Source organism: Odocoileus virginianus, chromosome 10 (genome assembly GCF_023699985.2).
Source record: "Odocoileus virginianus isolate 20LAN1187 ecotype Illinois chromosome 10, Ovbor_1.2, whole genome shotgun sequence".
Taxonomy (NCBI): domain Eukaryota; kingdom Metazoa; phylum Chordata; class Mammalia; order Artiodactyla; family Cervidae; genus Odocoileus; species Odocoileus virginianus.
This window is the reverse complement of record NC_069683.1, coordinates 14,930,907-14,946,173: the sequence shown is the minus strand read 5'-3', so window position 1 is coordinate 14,946,173 and position 15,267 is coordinate 14,930,907. Positions and strand designations below refer to the sequence as shown.

Here is a 15,267-nt window from a genome sequence, read left to right as displayed (position 1 = left end):
GTCCTAAAGGAAATCAGCCCTGAACATTCATTGGAAAGACTGATGCTGAGGCTCTAATACTTTAGCCGCCTGATATGCTCGGTTGCTCAGTAGCGTTCAACTCTTTGTGACCCTAAGGACTGTAGCCCGCCAGGCTCCTCTCTTCAGGGGGTTTTCCAGGCAAGAATACTGGAGTGGGTTGCCACCCTCTCCTTTAGGGTATCTTCCCAACCCAGGTCTCCTGCACTGCAGGAGGATTCTTTGCCATCTGAGCCACCAGGGGAAGCCCTAGGCATTTGATGCAAAGAGCCAGCTCACTGGAAAAGACCTTGATGCTGGGGAAGACTGAGGGCAGGAGGAGAAGGGAGCGACAGAGAATGAGATGGTTGGATGGCATCATCGACTGGGTGGACATGAGTTTGAGCAAGCTCTGGCAGTTGGTGATGGACAGGGAGGCCTGGCGTGCTGTGTCCATGGGGTCGCAAAGAGTCGGACACGACTGAGTGATGGAACAACACCAAGAGACCTGCAGTTGCAGGATCAAAGTCAGTTTGCCTTATCCCCTCTAAGGAGCTGTTCCTGACTTCCCCAGACCTTCCTTTCATTTCCTCCTTTCTGCAGATATACACGGAAGGCTGACGGTGTTCCAGGCACTGTCCTGGGCTCTGGGTTACCAGGTAAATGAGATGGATGCAGCCCCTCCCCTGAAGGAACCATATTCTATTAGAAGCACAGAACTAACAGAACCATATTCTATTCTAACAGGGGCTCTGGTCACGGTAGTGGAGCGCAAGGTGACTGCGGTGAGCAGGGCCATGTGATGGGCCCAGGTGTCCGAGTTGCACCAGGGGATGCCCCCACCCCACACCCAAGAGTCTGATGGCCTGATTGGGGCAGGGGCCAGGGGCTGCATATTAGCATATTTTGATTCCCACAGGCAGCTGGAGTCGTGGCCAGCCAGCCAGCCAGCGGTGTAGATCAGGTGTTCAGGGAAGGCCTCTCAGGGGGATACCTCCGCCTGCCCAGGGGAAGGGAGGGAGCCAGCCTGAGTCTTTGTGGGCAGCGTGCTCCTGGCAGAGGAACTGCGAGGGCAAAAGCGCTCCGGTGGGCAGGGACCTGGTGTATAGAACATCAGGAAGGAGCAACCTTAGGAACGAACCTGTGAGCGGGAGGATGGAGGTGCTGAGGATGGAGGAGGGGCGGGGCCAAGAGGGTGGGGCCTCACCGGCCACTTAAGAGTCTGGATCTTACAGAGAACGCCTCGGCTCTGGCAAGGTTGGAGGGTTGCAGGCCAGGGAGTGACAAGATCTAGTTTGCATTTTCCCAGAACCCTCCCTGCAGTGGGCATGACTGCCTGACAAGGGCAGGAGGTGGGGCGGGGAGCTGGGAGGGTCAAGGGTTGGAGGAGACCCATCCAGCTCTGGGATAAAGGAATGAGGAGGAGACCCGAGCGTGGCTCTCGGGGATCCTGTCTGAGCCAGCTGGTGGGTTGAAGGGCCATTCATCTCCCCATCTCTGAATCCTGCAGCACTTAGAGTTCAGGAGCCCGAGCCCCAGGGGACCTTCAAGAGCCTTGGGCTTGGTGTTTCCTAAGATGTATTCCAAGCGATGTTAGGCTGTTGAGTGATGGATGATTTTTGGTCAGCAGTGTTTACTGCCGGGTGCCTTGGAGACGCTAACATTCTAATGTGACCCTTGGGAAGAACTGGCTGGCGCTCCATAGACTTGGTGACAGGGGAGTCTCTAGTTCCGAATGGCGTGTCTTCTAGAACTTGTATTCTGAAGAACTACCCTGGAAACTGCCTCTGCTCTGGTCCCAGCCTGTCACTTGACAGTTGAAGAGGCAGGTCCGGGGTGGGGGTGGGAAGGACAGTCACCTGGGCTGGGTCTCAAGCAGGGCGTCCCTTCAGAGCAGGCACTGAGCTTGAACCTCCAGACTCGGGGCCTGGAGGGGCCACAGCACACCGCCCCCCACCACTTGGTTTCCGCAGGGCTGTTCAGAGACACCCGGGTTCCAGGGTCAGGCCGGGGGTGTTCCTTCTTTATCAGGCAAGGGACTGTACAGCATCATGAGTTAGAATAGTAAACTCCATTTATTGAAAGCCTCCTTTGTGCCAGGCATTTTGCCCACATTATCTAGTTTAATCTCTGGGCAGATCTGCCAAAGGGGTTATATGTTTCTTCTTCTCACAGATGAGCAAGGTGAAGTTCAGAGAGGTTAAGTCACTTGTCCAAGGTCACACAGCCAGGAGGTGATAGAACAGCGTTCAAACCCAGGCAGTCTGATGCCAGAGCCTGTTGTGGGAACTGCTGTAGAAGCCAGTGCCGCTGGAAAGAAGCAGAGGGGGAGAGCTCCCAGCCAGCCTTTGTGTTAGTGGGGAGTGGGTGGCGGTGATGGTGGTGACAAGGATGGTCAGAGTGGGTTTCCTGGAGGAGGTAGATGTCTGAAGTGAGTGTTGAAGGATGAGCCGGAGTTAGTAAAATACCAGTAGTATAGTAATTTCATTGCACAGATTGATTTGGCATAGAATTTATATGTTTGGTCAATTTAAATCGAAGTTGCTTAGAAACGGTCCGTTTACCTACTCTAAAGTATTCCATGAAGTCAGCAGCTCCTTCCTGCTGCTCATAGAGCTATCTGTGACTGTTCCCTGGAATTTTCCAAAAGAGATGGGCTTGCATCTCCTTCCCTTGTTTTGTGACTGTCAAGACGTCCTCATAGGGAAGCATGGGCAGACCTTCTTGTGTTTACAGAAAGTGTATACAGGAAAGCCTAACATCGAGAGCCTCCGTCTTTGTCTAATTTCATGTGCAAGTGAAACGCTAACCCATCGCTTCTCGGGAAAGTGCTGATGAAGACGCTTCCCCAGCTCCAGCTCATCCAGCCCTGACTGTGCCAGGCACTGACCTCACTTTTCTTTATAACACGGGCTTCCACTGGGCAACGAGACCCTGGGAGTCCCTTCTCTGACCATGCATTGGCAGAACGAGGGTTTGAACCCTTCTCTAGGGATCCTGCATCTTCTCCTTCCTGATTATTCAATTTCTGCCACGCAGCTCGCTCTCCGCCAAGATCCCAAGCTATCAGCAGTCCTGGTTCTTGCCATCTCTTCCAGACACTTGTGTGTGTACCATCTGCTCCCCTGCACCAGGAGCCTGCAGACTTCCATGAAAGGCCAGGCAGGGAATGTTTCAGGCTTTGCAGGCCAGTGGTCTCTGTCACAACCAGTCCACTTTGCCATTGCTTGTGATAGCTACCATGGGCAAATACATTAAAGGGTGGGCATAGCTGGATCCCAGGACAACTTTATTTGAATTTCGTCTGTTACAAGATATTCTTTTTATTTCTTCCCACCTACTTAAAATGGTTCCTGGTCAGGGAAGATATGATTTGGGGCTTCCCTTGTGGCCCAGCTGGTAAAGAATCCCCCGGCAATGTGGGAAACCTGGGTTTGACCCCTGGGTTGGGAAGATCCCCTGGAGAAGGGAAAGGCTACCCACTCCAGTATTCTGGCTTGGAGACTTCCAGGGGTCACAAAGAGTCAGACATGACTGAGAGACTTTTCTACTTTCCTAACTACGTGAAAATGTAAAATCTGTTCTTAGCTTGTGACCTCGACAGCATCTAGAGGGTGGGTTGGATTTGATCCACAGGCCCTAACTGGCCACTCCCTGCCTTACGCCAACCCTTATTCTTACCTTTTGGATAAAGAGACTGAGGTTCAGGACCCTAGAGTGTGACCCCAGGCCCTCGGATTCCGACTTTGGGGTGTCCTCGGGGCTTGGTGGTCGTTGTGGTCTCACTGAGGTTGATGTCGCCGTGTATCAGGGGCAACCTGGGCGTGTCCCCAGCCTGAGCTGACTTCCAGCCCTTCTTGGGACCGCCCATCTTCTGCCCAGCATGGACGACGTGTTCATCTCCTGCTCCCTGTTTCTCTAAGGGGTAGTGCCAGCACTCGCGGGGCAGAAACACTCTGTATCCTGGATCTCGGCCGACAGGTCCAGGAACAACCCATCACCCCAGACTCTAATTCTCAGCCCCTTCTCTTCTCTCAGATGAGTCTCAGGTAGTCTTTGGGCTTTCCCTGATTGGCCAACCTACCTGTCAATCATGCAGCTGCCTGTTCAAAAGCATCTGAATCCATCCAGCTGCCTCCTGGAGAGGAGGAGGTGGCCTCAGGGGCCAGGAGGCCTGGGTTCTGTCCTTGCTGGTCCATTGACCCATGACCTTGGGCAAGCTACTTCACCCCTCTGAGCTCCAGTTTGCTCATAGGATGCTGAAGGGCTTACTTTGCTGAACCCCTAGTATAATTTGAGTGCGTGAAGAGAGACCAGCGAGGTTGCTTGTGGTATCAGAGAATCCCAGCCGAGTAGCCTCTGCCTCCTTCTTGCCTGCAAACCAGAGCTTCTTTGAGCAGTGGCCTTGGTGCTCACCACCTACTTAGTGAAGCCCCAGCCATTCCCAGAGACCCCTTTCTGCAGTCAGGGCCACTCCTGGGAGGCAGCACTTCACAGTCCTTGGGTCTGGAGCTATCGTGTGTGCTCAGTCGCTTCAGTTGTGTCCGACTCTGCAACCCCATGGACCGTAGCCCACCAGGCTCCTCTGTCCATAGGATTCTCCAGTCAAGAATACTGGAGTGGCTTGCCATGCCCTCCTCCAGGGGCTCTTCCCAACTGCAGGATCAAACCTGCATCTCTTACGTCTCCGGCATTGGCAGGCGGGTTCTTTACCACTAGTGTTAGTTTCTCAGTCGTGTCCAACTCTTTGCAACCCCATGGACTGTAGCTCACCAGTCTCCTCTGTCCATGGGATTCTCTAGGCAAGAATACTGGAGTGGCTTGCCATTTCCTTCTCCAGAGGATCTTCCCGACCCTGGGATTGAACCTGGGTCTCCTGAGTTGCAGGCAAACTGCCATTTGAGCTACAGGGAAGACCAAAAGTGAAAGTGAAAGTCGCTCAGTCTGTCCAACTCTTTGTGACCCCATGGACTATACAGTCCATGGAATTCTCCAGGCCAGTTACTAGAGTGGGTAGCCTTTCCCTTCTCCAGGGAATCTTCCCAATCCAGGGATCAAACCCAGGTCTCCCATATTGCAGGGGGATTCTTTACCAGTTGAGCCCCCAGGAAAGCCAAGAATACTGGAGTGGGTAGCCTTTCCCTTCTCCAGTGGATCTTCCTAATGGAGGAATTGAACCAGGGTCTCCTGCATTGCAGGCAGATTCTTTACCAACTGAGCTATCAGGGAAGCCCTTCTTTACCACTAGTGCCACCTTATAAAAATCAATAAAAAGCAATACCATGCTCATCAAATAGAGTGGAATATGGTATGGCTTAAATACCATACCACTGCTTAAGGATCTCTGTGACTCGGATGAGTTGCTTCACTTGCCTCCCCCTGCCCCCAGCCCCCGCTGGAGAGGAAGACCCGCCACACCTTCTGGGCAGGTGGTGAGGACTAAAGGGATGACACACACCGACAGCTGCCCGGAGTCTGTGCTGTGCCTGGGGGAGGCCAGCGGGTGGTTTTTGTTTAGTCACTCAGCCATGTCTGACTATTCGGCGGCCCTATGGACTGTCCATGGAATTTCCAGGGCAAGAATACTGCAGTAGATTGCCCTTTCCTTCTCCAAAGGGATCTTCCCGACCCAGGGATCAAACCCGAGTCTCCTTCATTGGCAGGTAGATTCTTTACTGCTGAGCCACTGGGGAAGCCCTGGCCAGGTGGTTACCCGTGTCTAAAAATCGCCCCTTCCTAATCACCTGCAACCCTGCAAGGCTGCCCTGGAGACCCGGCCTGAACGGAGGATGTGAAGCCAGAAAGGGCAGAAACTCCTTTTCCTGTTGAACAGTGCCGGCTGGCATCGATTGCCAAAGGATTGACCACTTCCACACCTCCAGTTTCACAAGAATGCAGCCAGCATCGCCACTCCCCGAAGTGGTGGGGTTCTTCTCGGGAAGGGATGACTTAGCCACAGGCGGCTTGGGGCTGAGCCTGGGGCAGCCCCTCTGCCTTCACAGGCAGGAAATTGAAGCAGGGCCGTGGTGGGCAAGAGAAGCGCGCCTCCTTCGGCGAGAGGCTCTTTCTTCTCCTGCTGTTTTGCTCTGTGCCAGTTTGCTAAGTGCCTGTGGTTGTCAGGCGCTGCCCTGGGAGGGGAGAGAGAAAACAATAGCTCTCGTTCATGGGGAACACCCCCAGCAGGCCTTCCTGGGGCCAGGCCTGGCTTCAGGATCTCAGATCTCTGGATCTCTTGACACGAGGGGAACCCTTGTTTTCTCCCCTTCTGGGCCTGGGGGAGGCCCCAGGTGGAGTTACCGAGGCTGGACTTCCCTGGCTCTGAGTCACTGTTGGTCCCACATTTCTCAGACCCAGGCCTTGGACCCTGGTAGCCTGGAGGAGTGTTCAGTCTAATCTCCCAGTGCAGCACTTGAATTCCCGTAAGTTGTTATTCGGATGTTGCTTGCATGCCACTTGGGATAGGACACTCACTATCACCCAGGTCATCTTTTCCTTCCTCGGATGGGTTTGTTCCATGTTGTGCTTGAATCTCCCCCCTTAACTCCTCTACCCCGGTCCCTGGAGGTGTAGAAAATTGAAGCTGAGCTCCCATTTGGCAACAATGATGGATTAGACCAGGGTGAGGGGACCTCCACGTGGATGGGGGAGTCACAAGGCTCAGGATAACCTTTCACCCTTGCAGGAGGAAGAAGGGATGACGCGCATGCCTCGGGCCCCCTGTCCCCTCTGCTCCGTGGCCTGCTTCTCCCCACCCTCCACGGGGCAGTGGGAATAAGGTCTGGTGCCTACTTCCCCACCCCCAGGCCAGCTCAGCCCCTGCAGCTGTCCCAGGCCAGCTGTCTCAGCCCCAGCTGCCATTGCTGGCTCCCTTGGCCCCATGGGGCCTGAAGGCTGGCCGTTAGTCATTCTCGGTTTTCTGACCTCAGGGAGCCTGAGGGTTATCATTCATAACTTTCCTGTAGGCCCTGGCCCTGGTGGAGTGGCTGAGCCAGACCCTAACTGCCACCCACACCCTCACCCCACCTCAGCGTGGCTTTGGGTTGGTCATCTAACCTCTCGGCCTCAGGGTCCCCTGTAATAGGACCTGACGTCGTCAGCACCTACCTTGTGAGGTGGCGAGGGTGGGCGGGGGTGATTGAGGGTCAGTGGCTCTGGGGTGTCTGTCAGCATCTGTCCCCTCTCCTCCCCCCAGCCCAGGTCCTGCCCAGCACTGACCAACCTGCCTTCTCTCCTGTCCCCAGGAAGCTCCAGGACCAACAGGATGGGGTCAGCTTGCATCAAAGTCACCAAGTACTTCCTCTTCCTCTTCAACTTGCTCTTCTTTGTAAGTCTGACCCGCACCTCCCACGGCCTCCGAAAGAGACTCTTCCTGGGGGCATCCCAGTGCAAGACCTTCCAGCCTGGGGCTGGTGGTGGGCTGGGGCCTCAGGCAGACCATTGGAAATGGAAGCAGGTGGGGGTGGAAGGAGATTCCCAGTGTTCCCAGCTGGCGTGGAGGCAGAACACTGGGCCCTTGCCCCAGCCTTTCCCTCCCCCGGAGCTCCGCCGAGGCCTCGGGGGCGGCCCGGGCGGGAGGTGGGTGTGGGGAGAGCGGCATCTTCCTTGTCTGGTCCTGACTGCCCATCCTCCTCCGCCCGCCCTGAGGAATCTGCCTGCGGCAGGTCTGGGTCTCAGCTGCCCCCACCGTGCCCCCACCCACGTGGTGAGGGGTGTCCCCCGCTGCCCCGAGCTCCCAGAGGGTGGGCAAGAGGAGGCGGGGCTCTGGGCCAGAGTGAGGACCCCGCCACGCCTCCCCAGGCCCGCCCTGCAGGCCTCCCGGGCTGCAGGCCTCCCGGGCCGCGGGCCGCCCAGCTGTAGGCTCCGTGCACATCTGGAGCTGCTTTTCCCAGGGCCTTGGTTTTCCTCTCTGGTCTGGCACAGGAGGACTCCTCCTGCCTCGGAGTTGCCAGGATGATGGAATGAGTGTGTGTGTGTGTGTGTGTGTGTGCACGCATGCACGTGTGCACACGCTTATGGGCGAGTGTATATGTGTGTGAGTGTAGTGAGATTACGTGTGAGTGTGGGGGGGTATGTGAGCGTGTGTATGTTTGTGTGAGTGCACGTGGGTGTGCATGTGTGGGTGTGTGAGTGAATGCATGAGTGGTATGTGAGAGTGTGAGTGTGTGATGGGGTCGGGGTGGGTGGAGAGCGGACTGGAGAGACCCTTAAAGGAGTGGTGCTGCGGGGCTGTGGCCTCTCAGGCTACTGGTTCACCCGATACTATTAAAATTTTTATAGGATGTTTATCATGACTCGATTTTATTTTAAAAAGGTATGTATACATGAATATTTTTGAGAGGAACAGAAAACACCTCTGAATGTTCATGTTGGGATTCCTTAGATTTTTGGTCTCATTCTTTTTGCTTCTCTGCATTTTTCAAATTTTCTACAATGAATTCCTTGTGGAAAAAGTGGTTTTTTACATTACAAGTTACACAGGAGTATAGAAAGTTTGGAAAATAAAGCATCAATCTAAACTCTCTCTCATAACTTTAACCCAACACACAGATGTTTAGAGGTGTGCTGCTGGCACACATGCACCCACACGCATGCACACAGTTGCGTGGGCATGGACGGCCCTGGTGCTGCCTGCCCTGCAGCAGGTCCACCCTGGCTCTGGCCCGCCTTCCCCGCCTCAAGGATGCTGTGGAGGCCGCAATGCCGCTCCGGCCCTCCACTGATGGCCGCAGGGCCTGGGCACCTGAGTTTCCCAGCTCGGCGGTCAGGGCCCTCCCAGCGGGGCCAGGCTTCTGGAAACTGGCTGCCCACACAGCCAGAACCACGCCTTCCCTGGCAGGCACTGTGCTCCCGGGCTGAGGCCCAGCTTTAAGGGCCAGCCAGCCAGGATGGGGGGTGGAGTGTGGGAGCCGATGGTTCTGTCCCTGGGGCTCTTGGGGCCAGAGCGGGGAGCCTGGGCTACAGCCTCGGAGGTGGCAGGGCCTGGGGACACAGGGACACAGACACTCCCTCTCCCCCCACGCGGCGGGAGGGAGGGAGGTGGAGACTTCACAGAGGAAGGGAGAGGGGTTGAGGGTTTGGGGCCAGGGTGTCCCTTCCACTTCCAGGCTTCCCACAGAACCAGAGCCTAGACAAGCTTCCCTCGGGCCGCGCTCTGAGGGTTGGTCTCGCTTCGTCTCCTCCCAGCTGCTCCAGGACACTGGCAGGAAGCAGGTGTTCCCTCCCCGGGTTCCGGGGCCCAGGAGGGCTCATCAGGATATGGAGGGGGGGCTGTGGTGGGAGACGGGGGGAGCTTTTTATCTCAGGACGGTGAGAGAGAAAAAAGAGAATGAAAGGAAACTGTATGTGTGTGTCCATTTATCCATCACTCGTCACTCATCCACCAAGGGTATACTTGACCACCCTGTGTATTCAGATTCCATCCTGGGTGCCAGGTAGACATTCACTTGGTGGAAGAGCTGTGGCTTCTGCACTCATGGGGCTTGTGGTCCGAGGGGTGATGGGCTTCCATCAAATACTGGCTCAAGTGGACAATAATACTGCAGTTGCGGGAGATACTGGGAATGAAGGACATGGTCCCTAAGAGAGCAGATAACAAGGCAACTGACCTTGTCGGAGCAGTCGGCGAGAGCGCCCTGCAGTTACATGTGCGGCTGGGGTGTGCGGTCCCCCAGCAGGACCGGAAGTCCAGCAGCGGGGGAGTGGGTCCCAGCGAGCCTCTCACAGCCCTTCCAGGAAGGATCTGGGTCTGTGTTTCCTGCACAGTGGGAAGCGGTTACGTGATTGAACTTGTGGTTTGGCAAAATCACTGGCTGCCGTGTGTTCTCACGTATGCACACGGGTCCACGTGTATACCCTGGCCTCCCCTCCCTTGTGACCCCGAACTCCCCAGAAAATTACCCCGTCATCAGCTTTTCTCAGAGCTAAAGAAGCTTTGAGGCTGCGGGTGCCGTGGCCTTTCTGACGGTAGGATGCTGGCCTGGGAGGCGCCTGGCTCCTGTCAGGAGGCTCTGGTGGGTCTGGGGAGGGGTGTTCATGTGGGGTGTGCCCCGTGGCCCCAGTCTGGGTTCACAGAGGAAGGGGGTGTCATGGTGCTCGGCCCCCTGACCTGGCCTCGCTCCCGGCTGTCCCGTGGCCTGGCGTGGATCCAGCCACACCTGGCGGGCGGTCAGGCCATAGTCCCCAGACCTGCAGAGGAGCCGAAAAGATCGCGCCAGGCACTTCACTCCCTGGGCTCCTGGAGGCGAGCTGAGCCCAGCTGGGCAAGTCTGGGATTTTACTCTGTTGGGGGTAAAATATTTGCCCAGAGGGAATTTTCTGCCCGGCCCTGCATTCTCTGAGAGGACAGTTCTTCCTGCAGCCCCGCCCCGTGAGTGCAGGTGAGCAGATGGGCTCCTTCACGTGGGTGTGAGTGCAGGGCAGACCCCGGGCCCGCCACGCTGGGCTGCTTGGCTGGGGTGGGGAAGGGTCCGGGAGTCTTTGGAAACCTAGCCGCCAGGCCCTGTCAAGCCCACCTTCCTCCCAGCAAGCTGTGTGGTCTGAGGTGCCCCCCACTTGCGGGTGGGCCCTTGCCCCACCCTTTCCCGCACCCCACCCCCAAGGTCCCAGGAGTTTTCCTGTCTTCAGGGGCTGGCTTTCTGGGCCAAGGCGCAGGAGAGACCCCCAGAATCCCTGACCCTGGTTTGCCGCCACGTGACCAAGCTGTACATTCAGACCTGACGTTGAGCCCCTGGTGGGTGAATTGGGTGACCTCGGGCAAGGTCAGGACCCCAGTTTCCCCATCTGTAAAATGAGGACAATAACAGGGCCCATCTGACAGGGAGAGAGGAGGCGACAAGTGAGTTGCTGGGGACAGATGTCGGGAGGTCATTGTTCTCTCCACTTCCTGGCCGCAGCTGCTGTTGTCCTTAACGGGTGTTGTCTTTGAGGGTGAGGCGAGTAAGGTGCTTGCTTTGGGTCAGCAACAGCCCACCACACTGGGGCCCTGCGCCTTTTCAAAAGGTAAAAGCAGTTAATGCCAAGCCTGTCTTTATTTAAAAGACTGATATTTTGTTCATCATTGATTTTTTTTTCCCCATGAGGTCTTGTTTCTTAAAAATGATCGCTATAAACTCATTTATCTTGGTTACTGAGTGGTTTTGGTGTCCCCTGAATTTTACCCTGTGAGGCAAATGCCCGTTCACTTTACCCAGGGCCGCGGCTCTGGTTTTTAATAACTGTAGAGCAAGACTGACGAAGCCCCTGAGGCCGGGGGACTCATTGCAGGCTGAGGGCTTTATCAGCAGCTGCGGGCCTACCCCCTGGGATTATGGGGTGATGACTTAGGCCGGAGCCCAGGGCTGGTGTTAAAGGGGCCTGGTGACACGCTGGCACCTTGAAGGTGGGTTATCCCCAAGGCGGACCCAGGCCAGACCGCAGGGGAAGACTGGGCTTACAGGGTGATGCAGGCCTCCCCACCTCCATCCCCTTAAGGGAGTCTATGCTTTGGCCCTGACTGTGGGCCCTTGTCCACACTTAGCTGGCTTGATGGGAGGGTGGATCTTGGTGGGGGTTCCACCTGGGAAGATAGGCTCAGGTTGTGGGTCTGCCCGCTGGTGCAGGGAAGGGAGGCAGGAAATCCCTGGGTCTGGACCTACACAGCCGCCCCCCCACCACACACCCCATTCCTTTCCTTTTCTAATCTTGTATGTACACAGTCTGATTCATGAACTCAGTCTCCCACCGAGTCCTTTGCACCTGGTACAATAGGTGCCCAGGTCCACAGGCTGCATGCAACCCAGCCCACCCCTCAGGGAGCTCATAGTCCAGCCAGAGAGAATGTGGCAGAGTTAAACCCAGTGGGTTTAGCGGGTTTAAGAAGGGTCCTGTGGTGGTTGCCCCACAGCTGAGGCCCCTTAGTTGGCTGGGGGTCAGGAAGTCTTGCGTGAAAACTGGTCTTGGAGCCGAGAGATCTGAGGACAGGTTGGGCTTCAATGATCAAGTCTGCGGAGGGCTCCAAATGCCCCGGAGCCTGGCTTGTTTGGGAAGCTCCCAGCCCCCTAGCTGGGGAAGGGCCAGGAGATGAGTAGGAGGGTACCCTGGCAGGAGGCGGCATCCCCAGAGCCAGCACCCTCGGTTTGACCGCACCCAGTGAGGAGGGACTCCCCACTCATGGCCTGCCCTCTGGATTGCTGGAGTTGGTTGCAATTGGGGTTCGGGGCCTGAGGCCACCCTGACATCCTGGGCTGAGCAAAGATGGATGTGGCCCACCCCACCCAGGGGCAGCTGGGAGGGGACCCCGTTAACTGCCGCTTTCTTCTTCCAGGTCCTGGGTGCGGTGATCCTGGGCTTCGGGATTTGGATCCTGGTCGACAAGAACAGTTTCATCTCCATCTTACGTAAGGACCCCTCTACACCCCGCTGGCCCAGCTGCCTCTGAACGAGGGGCAGGGCAGCAGTCAGGGCTGCTCCCACAAATATTTGACCCTCAAAGCCCGTCCCTCCCTTTTTCAGCTGCCCCTGGGGCCTGCTTTGCCCAGGTCCCGCTGCTGACCACTCTGCCCCCGGGCCTCTCCGCAGGGGTTTTCAGAAGGAATTTTCTCTCCCTCTCTAAACAAAGCTGCTGTTGTCTGGAGAATGCTGGGGGATGAGAGAGGCTTGTTCTCCATCCTGGCCCCTTCCCTCTGCCCTGAACTTGAGAAAGCCTCTTATCTCGTCCGTGCCTCCACTTGCCTGCTCAGCAACACATGGGCAGTAGTGCCTCCCCTTCCCAGTTCAGAAGAAAAGCCAGGAGTGGTAGATCGTCAGGTATGCACAAAGCACCTACTATGTGCCTGGCCCTGGCCAGGTGGGCCAGGCAAATGCAGTGATGAGGAGGCAGCAGGCCAGCATCTACCGTTTGTGGTCACAGTGTGCAAGGCATGGAGCCAAGCATTTGGCATAGATAAACTGCCTTAACCTCACAGCAGCCTCAGGCAGTAGGAACTTCCTGCCTTTCAAATGAAGAAGTGAGGCTCAGAGAGATAACATCCCCGGCTGAAGTTCACCCAGCCTCAGAGTGACGGGTGTGGGACTCGAACCCCCCAGAGCTTTAGTCCAGATGGTAGGGGAAGCCCCTTGTCTCCCTCTTGAAGCTGGAGGGGAAGAAGCCCAAGGCTCCCCTGCCAGGACAATAGGAGGCCTTCTCTGGTCTTCTCGCTGCCTCCTCCAGGAAGCCTGCCAGGCTTGCTGAGCTAGCCTCCAGTGGACGTTCTGAGGTGGGATGGAGGCAGAGAGCGGAGTTCAGCGAAGCCACGCCCCTCAGCGAGTGGGTCCTTGGCTCACTTCCCCTCCCAGCAGCTGCCCGGGGCAGCAGGTTTGGACTCAGGCCCGTGACAGCTGCTTGATTTGAATGCAACGGAACCAGGCTAGGATGGGTGATGGAGGGGGCCCTGGGGGATGAGCCTCCCTCAGACGTGAAGGGAAGGGAAGTAAGGGTGATCCCCCCTCCACCATACCCACTGCTGTCTGGGACTGTCAGTCCTGACTTCTGCTGAGAGGGGGTAGTGTGGACTGCTCCCCATCGGGGGGCTAAGGTTTGGGTTTCCTACTGCAGCTGGGTACCCACACCCCCCACGCCCTCCCCGCAAGGAGGATGGGACGTGTTCTCCCTGGCCCGCTCACTCGGCCCAGGCTCCCCGCTTCCTGGGCCATGGTGCACACCCAGCGGGCACTGCGCCTCGGGGCAAAGTCTCGGCCCAGCCCACCCACCACGTTTCTGCCCTCTGTACCCCACCCGCCGGTACTCCCGGGGTCCTCCCTGTTCAGGGCTGAGAATCTCAAACTGGCCAGGCTTTGGAGGCCCCCTGGATGCACCCGAGTGATTTTACAGATACCAAGGCCTGACCCCACCCTCAAGGGATCTGACTCCAGGTGTGTGGGTGGAGCCCCAGAGCACCCAGGCTTTTAAAAATCTTCCTGGGGGGTTCCCCGGGCAGCCAGCGTTCAGAAACACTAATTTGTTAGCCCAGTCACCATACCCTTGAGTAACTGAGGCTCAGAGAAAGGGCAGAAAAAGACTTGCTAAGAGTCTCGCAGCAAGTGAGAGTCAGAACTGGGAGCCGGGGCCACTGTGTGCCAGGCCTGCGTGACACAGCTCTCCCCTTGCCGCATCGAATCCTCACTGGGAGTCCCTGGGGCTGAGCGTTACTAGCCCCATTTTACAACGAAGGAAATTGAGGGGAAAGGTAGTAACTTGTCCACGGGCACAGCTGAGGCGGGGGACGGGTGGGAACCAGGGGCATGGCTCCTGAGCCCCCACGCCCGAGCCCCCGCCCCCCGGGCCCTGCGGCACGCCCTGCCTTCAGGAGCAGAAGCCAGCACGGCGGGTCAGGACGCAGAGCCCCCAGCCCGATGCCAGGGTTCCAGGCCCGGCTCTGCTATCTACCGGTTGTGCGATCCTGGGCAAGTAACTCCACCCTCTGTACGTCCTCATCTGTAATATGAAGATAATGATAGACCGCGTCATAAAGTCCATCCTGAGAAATTAGGCAGGTTAATGTCTGAACGTGTTGAGAAGGGTTTCTAGTAGATCGTAAACACTACGTAAATGATTGTTAAATCAGTTTATAATACCATCTGGTCCTTAGAACATCTTTAAGAAGCTGGAATTACTAGTTTTATTTCACAGAGGGAAAAAAGAAAAAAAACAGAAACCAGAAGCCCAGAAAATGGCCTGCCCACACCCCACAGGGCTCAGAGCCTATTAGCAGCAAAGTCGGGTTTAAGTAGCAACCAACTTTGCGTGGTCCTTGGTCACTTTGGGAGGTTTGGGCTACTCCCTGCCCACTTCGCTGGTACCTCTGAGACCCGACAAGACCAAGAGGATGCAGGTCTTGGAGTACAGGACCTGGGCTGTCCACGTGCCCCCTGCCTAGGTCAGGGTGCTCAGATCAGGACCAGCCTGAGGCCCTGGAGGAGGACAGGGACTGGCACTGGCTCTGGGAAACAGAGACCCTGTGCCCCGGCTGGCCTCCTGGAGAAGGCCCCGAGTGCTGGCAGTGGCGGCGGGCTCTCAGCCCCCAGCCCTGCCCCTGGGGCCCATCTGCAGCCTCCTAGCTGCTCCGGGCTCTGACAGACAGATCAGGGCGTGGAGCCACCCTCCCTGGGCCGTGGCAGAAACTCAGCGGCATGGTTTGGATAGAGGGCCTTCCTCGGGGCTGGCACACCGTGGATTCCGTGGGTGGGGGGAGGAGGACTCACAGAGAGGGCTTGCTGAAACCCAAACCCAGGAAGTTTAGGAAAAAGCAAAGTTTG

The 15,267-nt window shown here is 56.8% G+C and overlaps 1 protein-coding gene across 6 annotated transcripts in view; it reads left to right on the top strand.

The window, feature by feature from the left end:
- The window catches only part of CD82 (CD82 molecule), a 54,778-nt gene that overhangs the window by 23,259 nt on the left and 16,252 nt on the right, over positions 1-15,267 (top strand). For 4 of the 6 annotated variants that reach the window (XM_070473136.1, XM_070473134.1, XM_020885703.2 and 1 more), the window contains exons 2-3: positions 7,239-7,321; positions 12,299-12,371. In XM_070473136.1, coding sequence (XP_070329237.1) covers positions 7,259-7,321; positions 12,299-12,371 — 136 coding nt within the window. In that variant the 5' untranslated portion in view covers positions 7,239-7,258. Of the gene's footprint in view, positions 1-6,704; positions 6,774-7,189; positions 7,322-12,298; positions 12,372-15,267 lie in introns of those variants that run through there. The other 2 variants (XM_020885698.2, XM_070473135.1) reach the window with 2 other exon arrangements.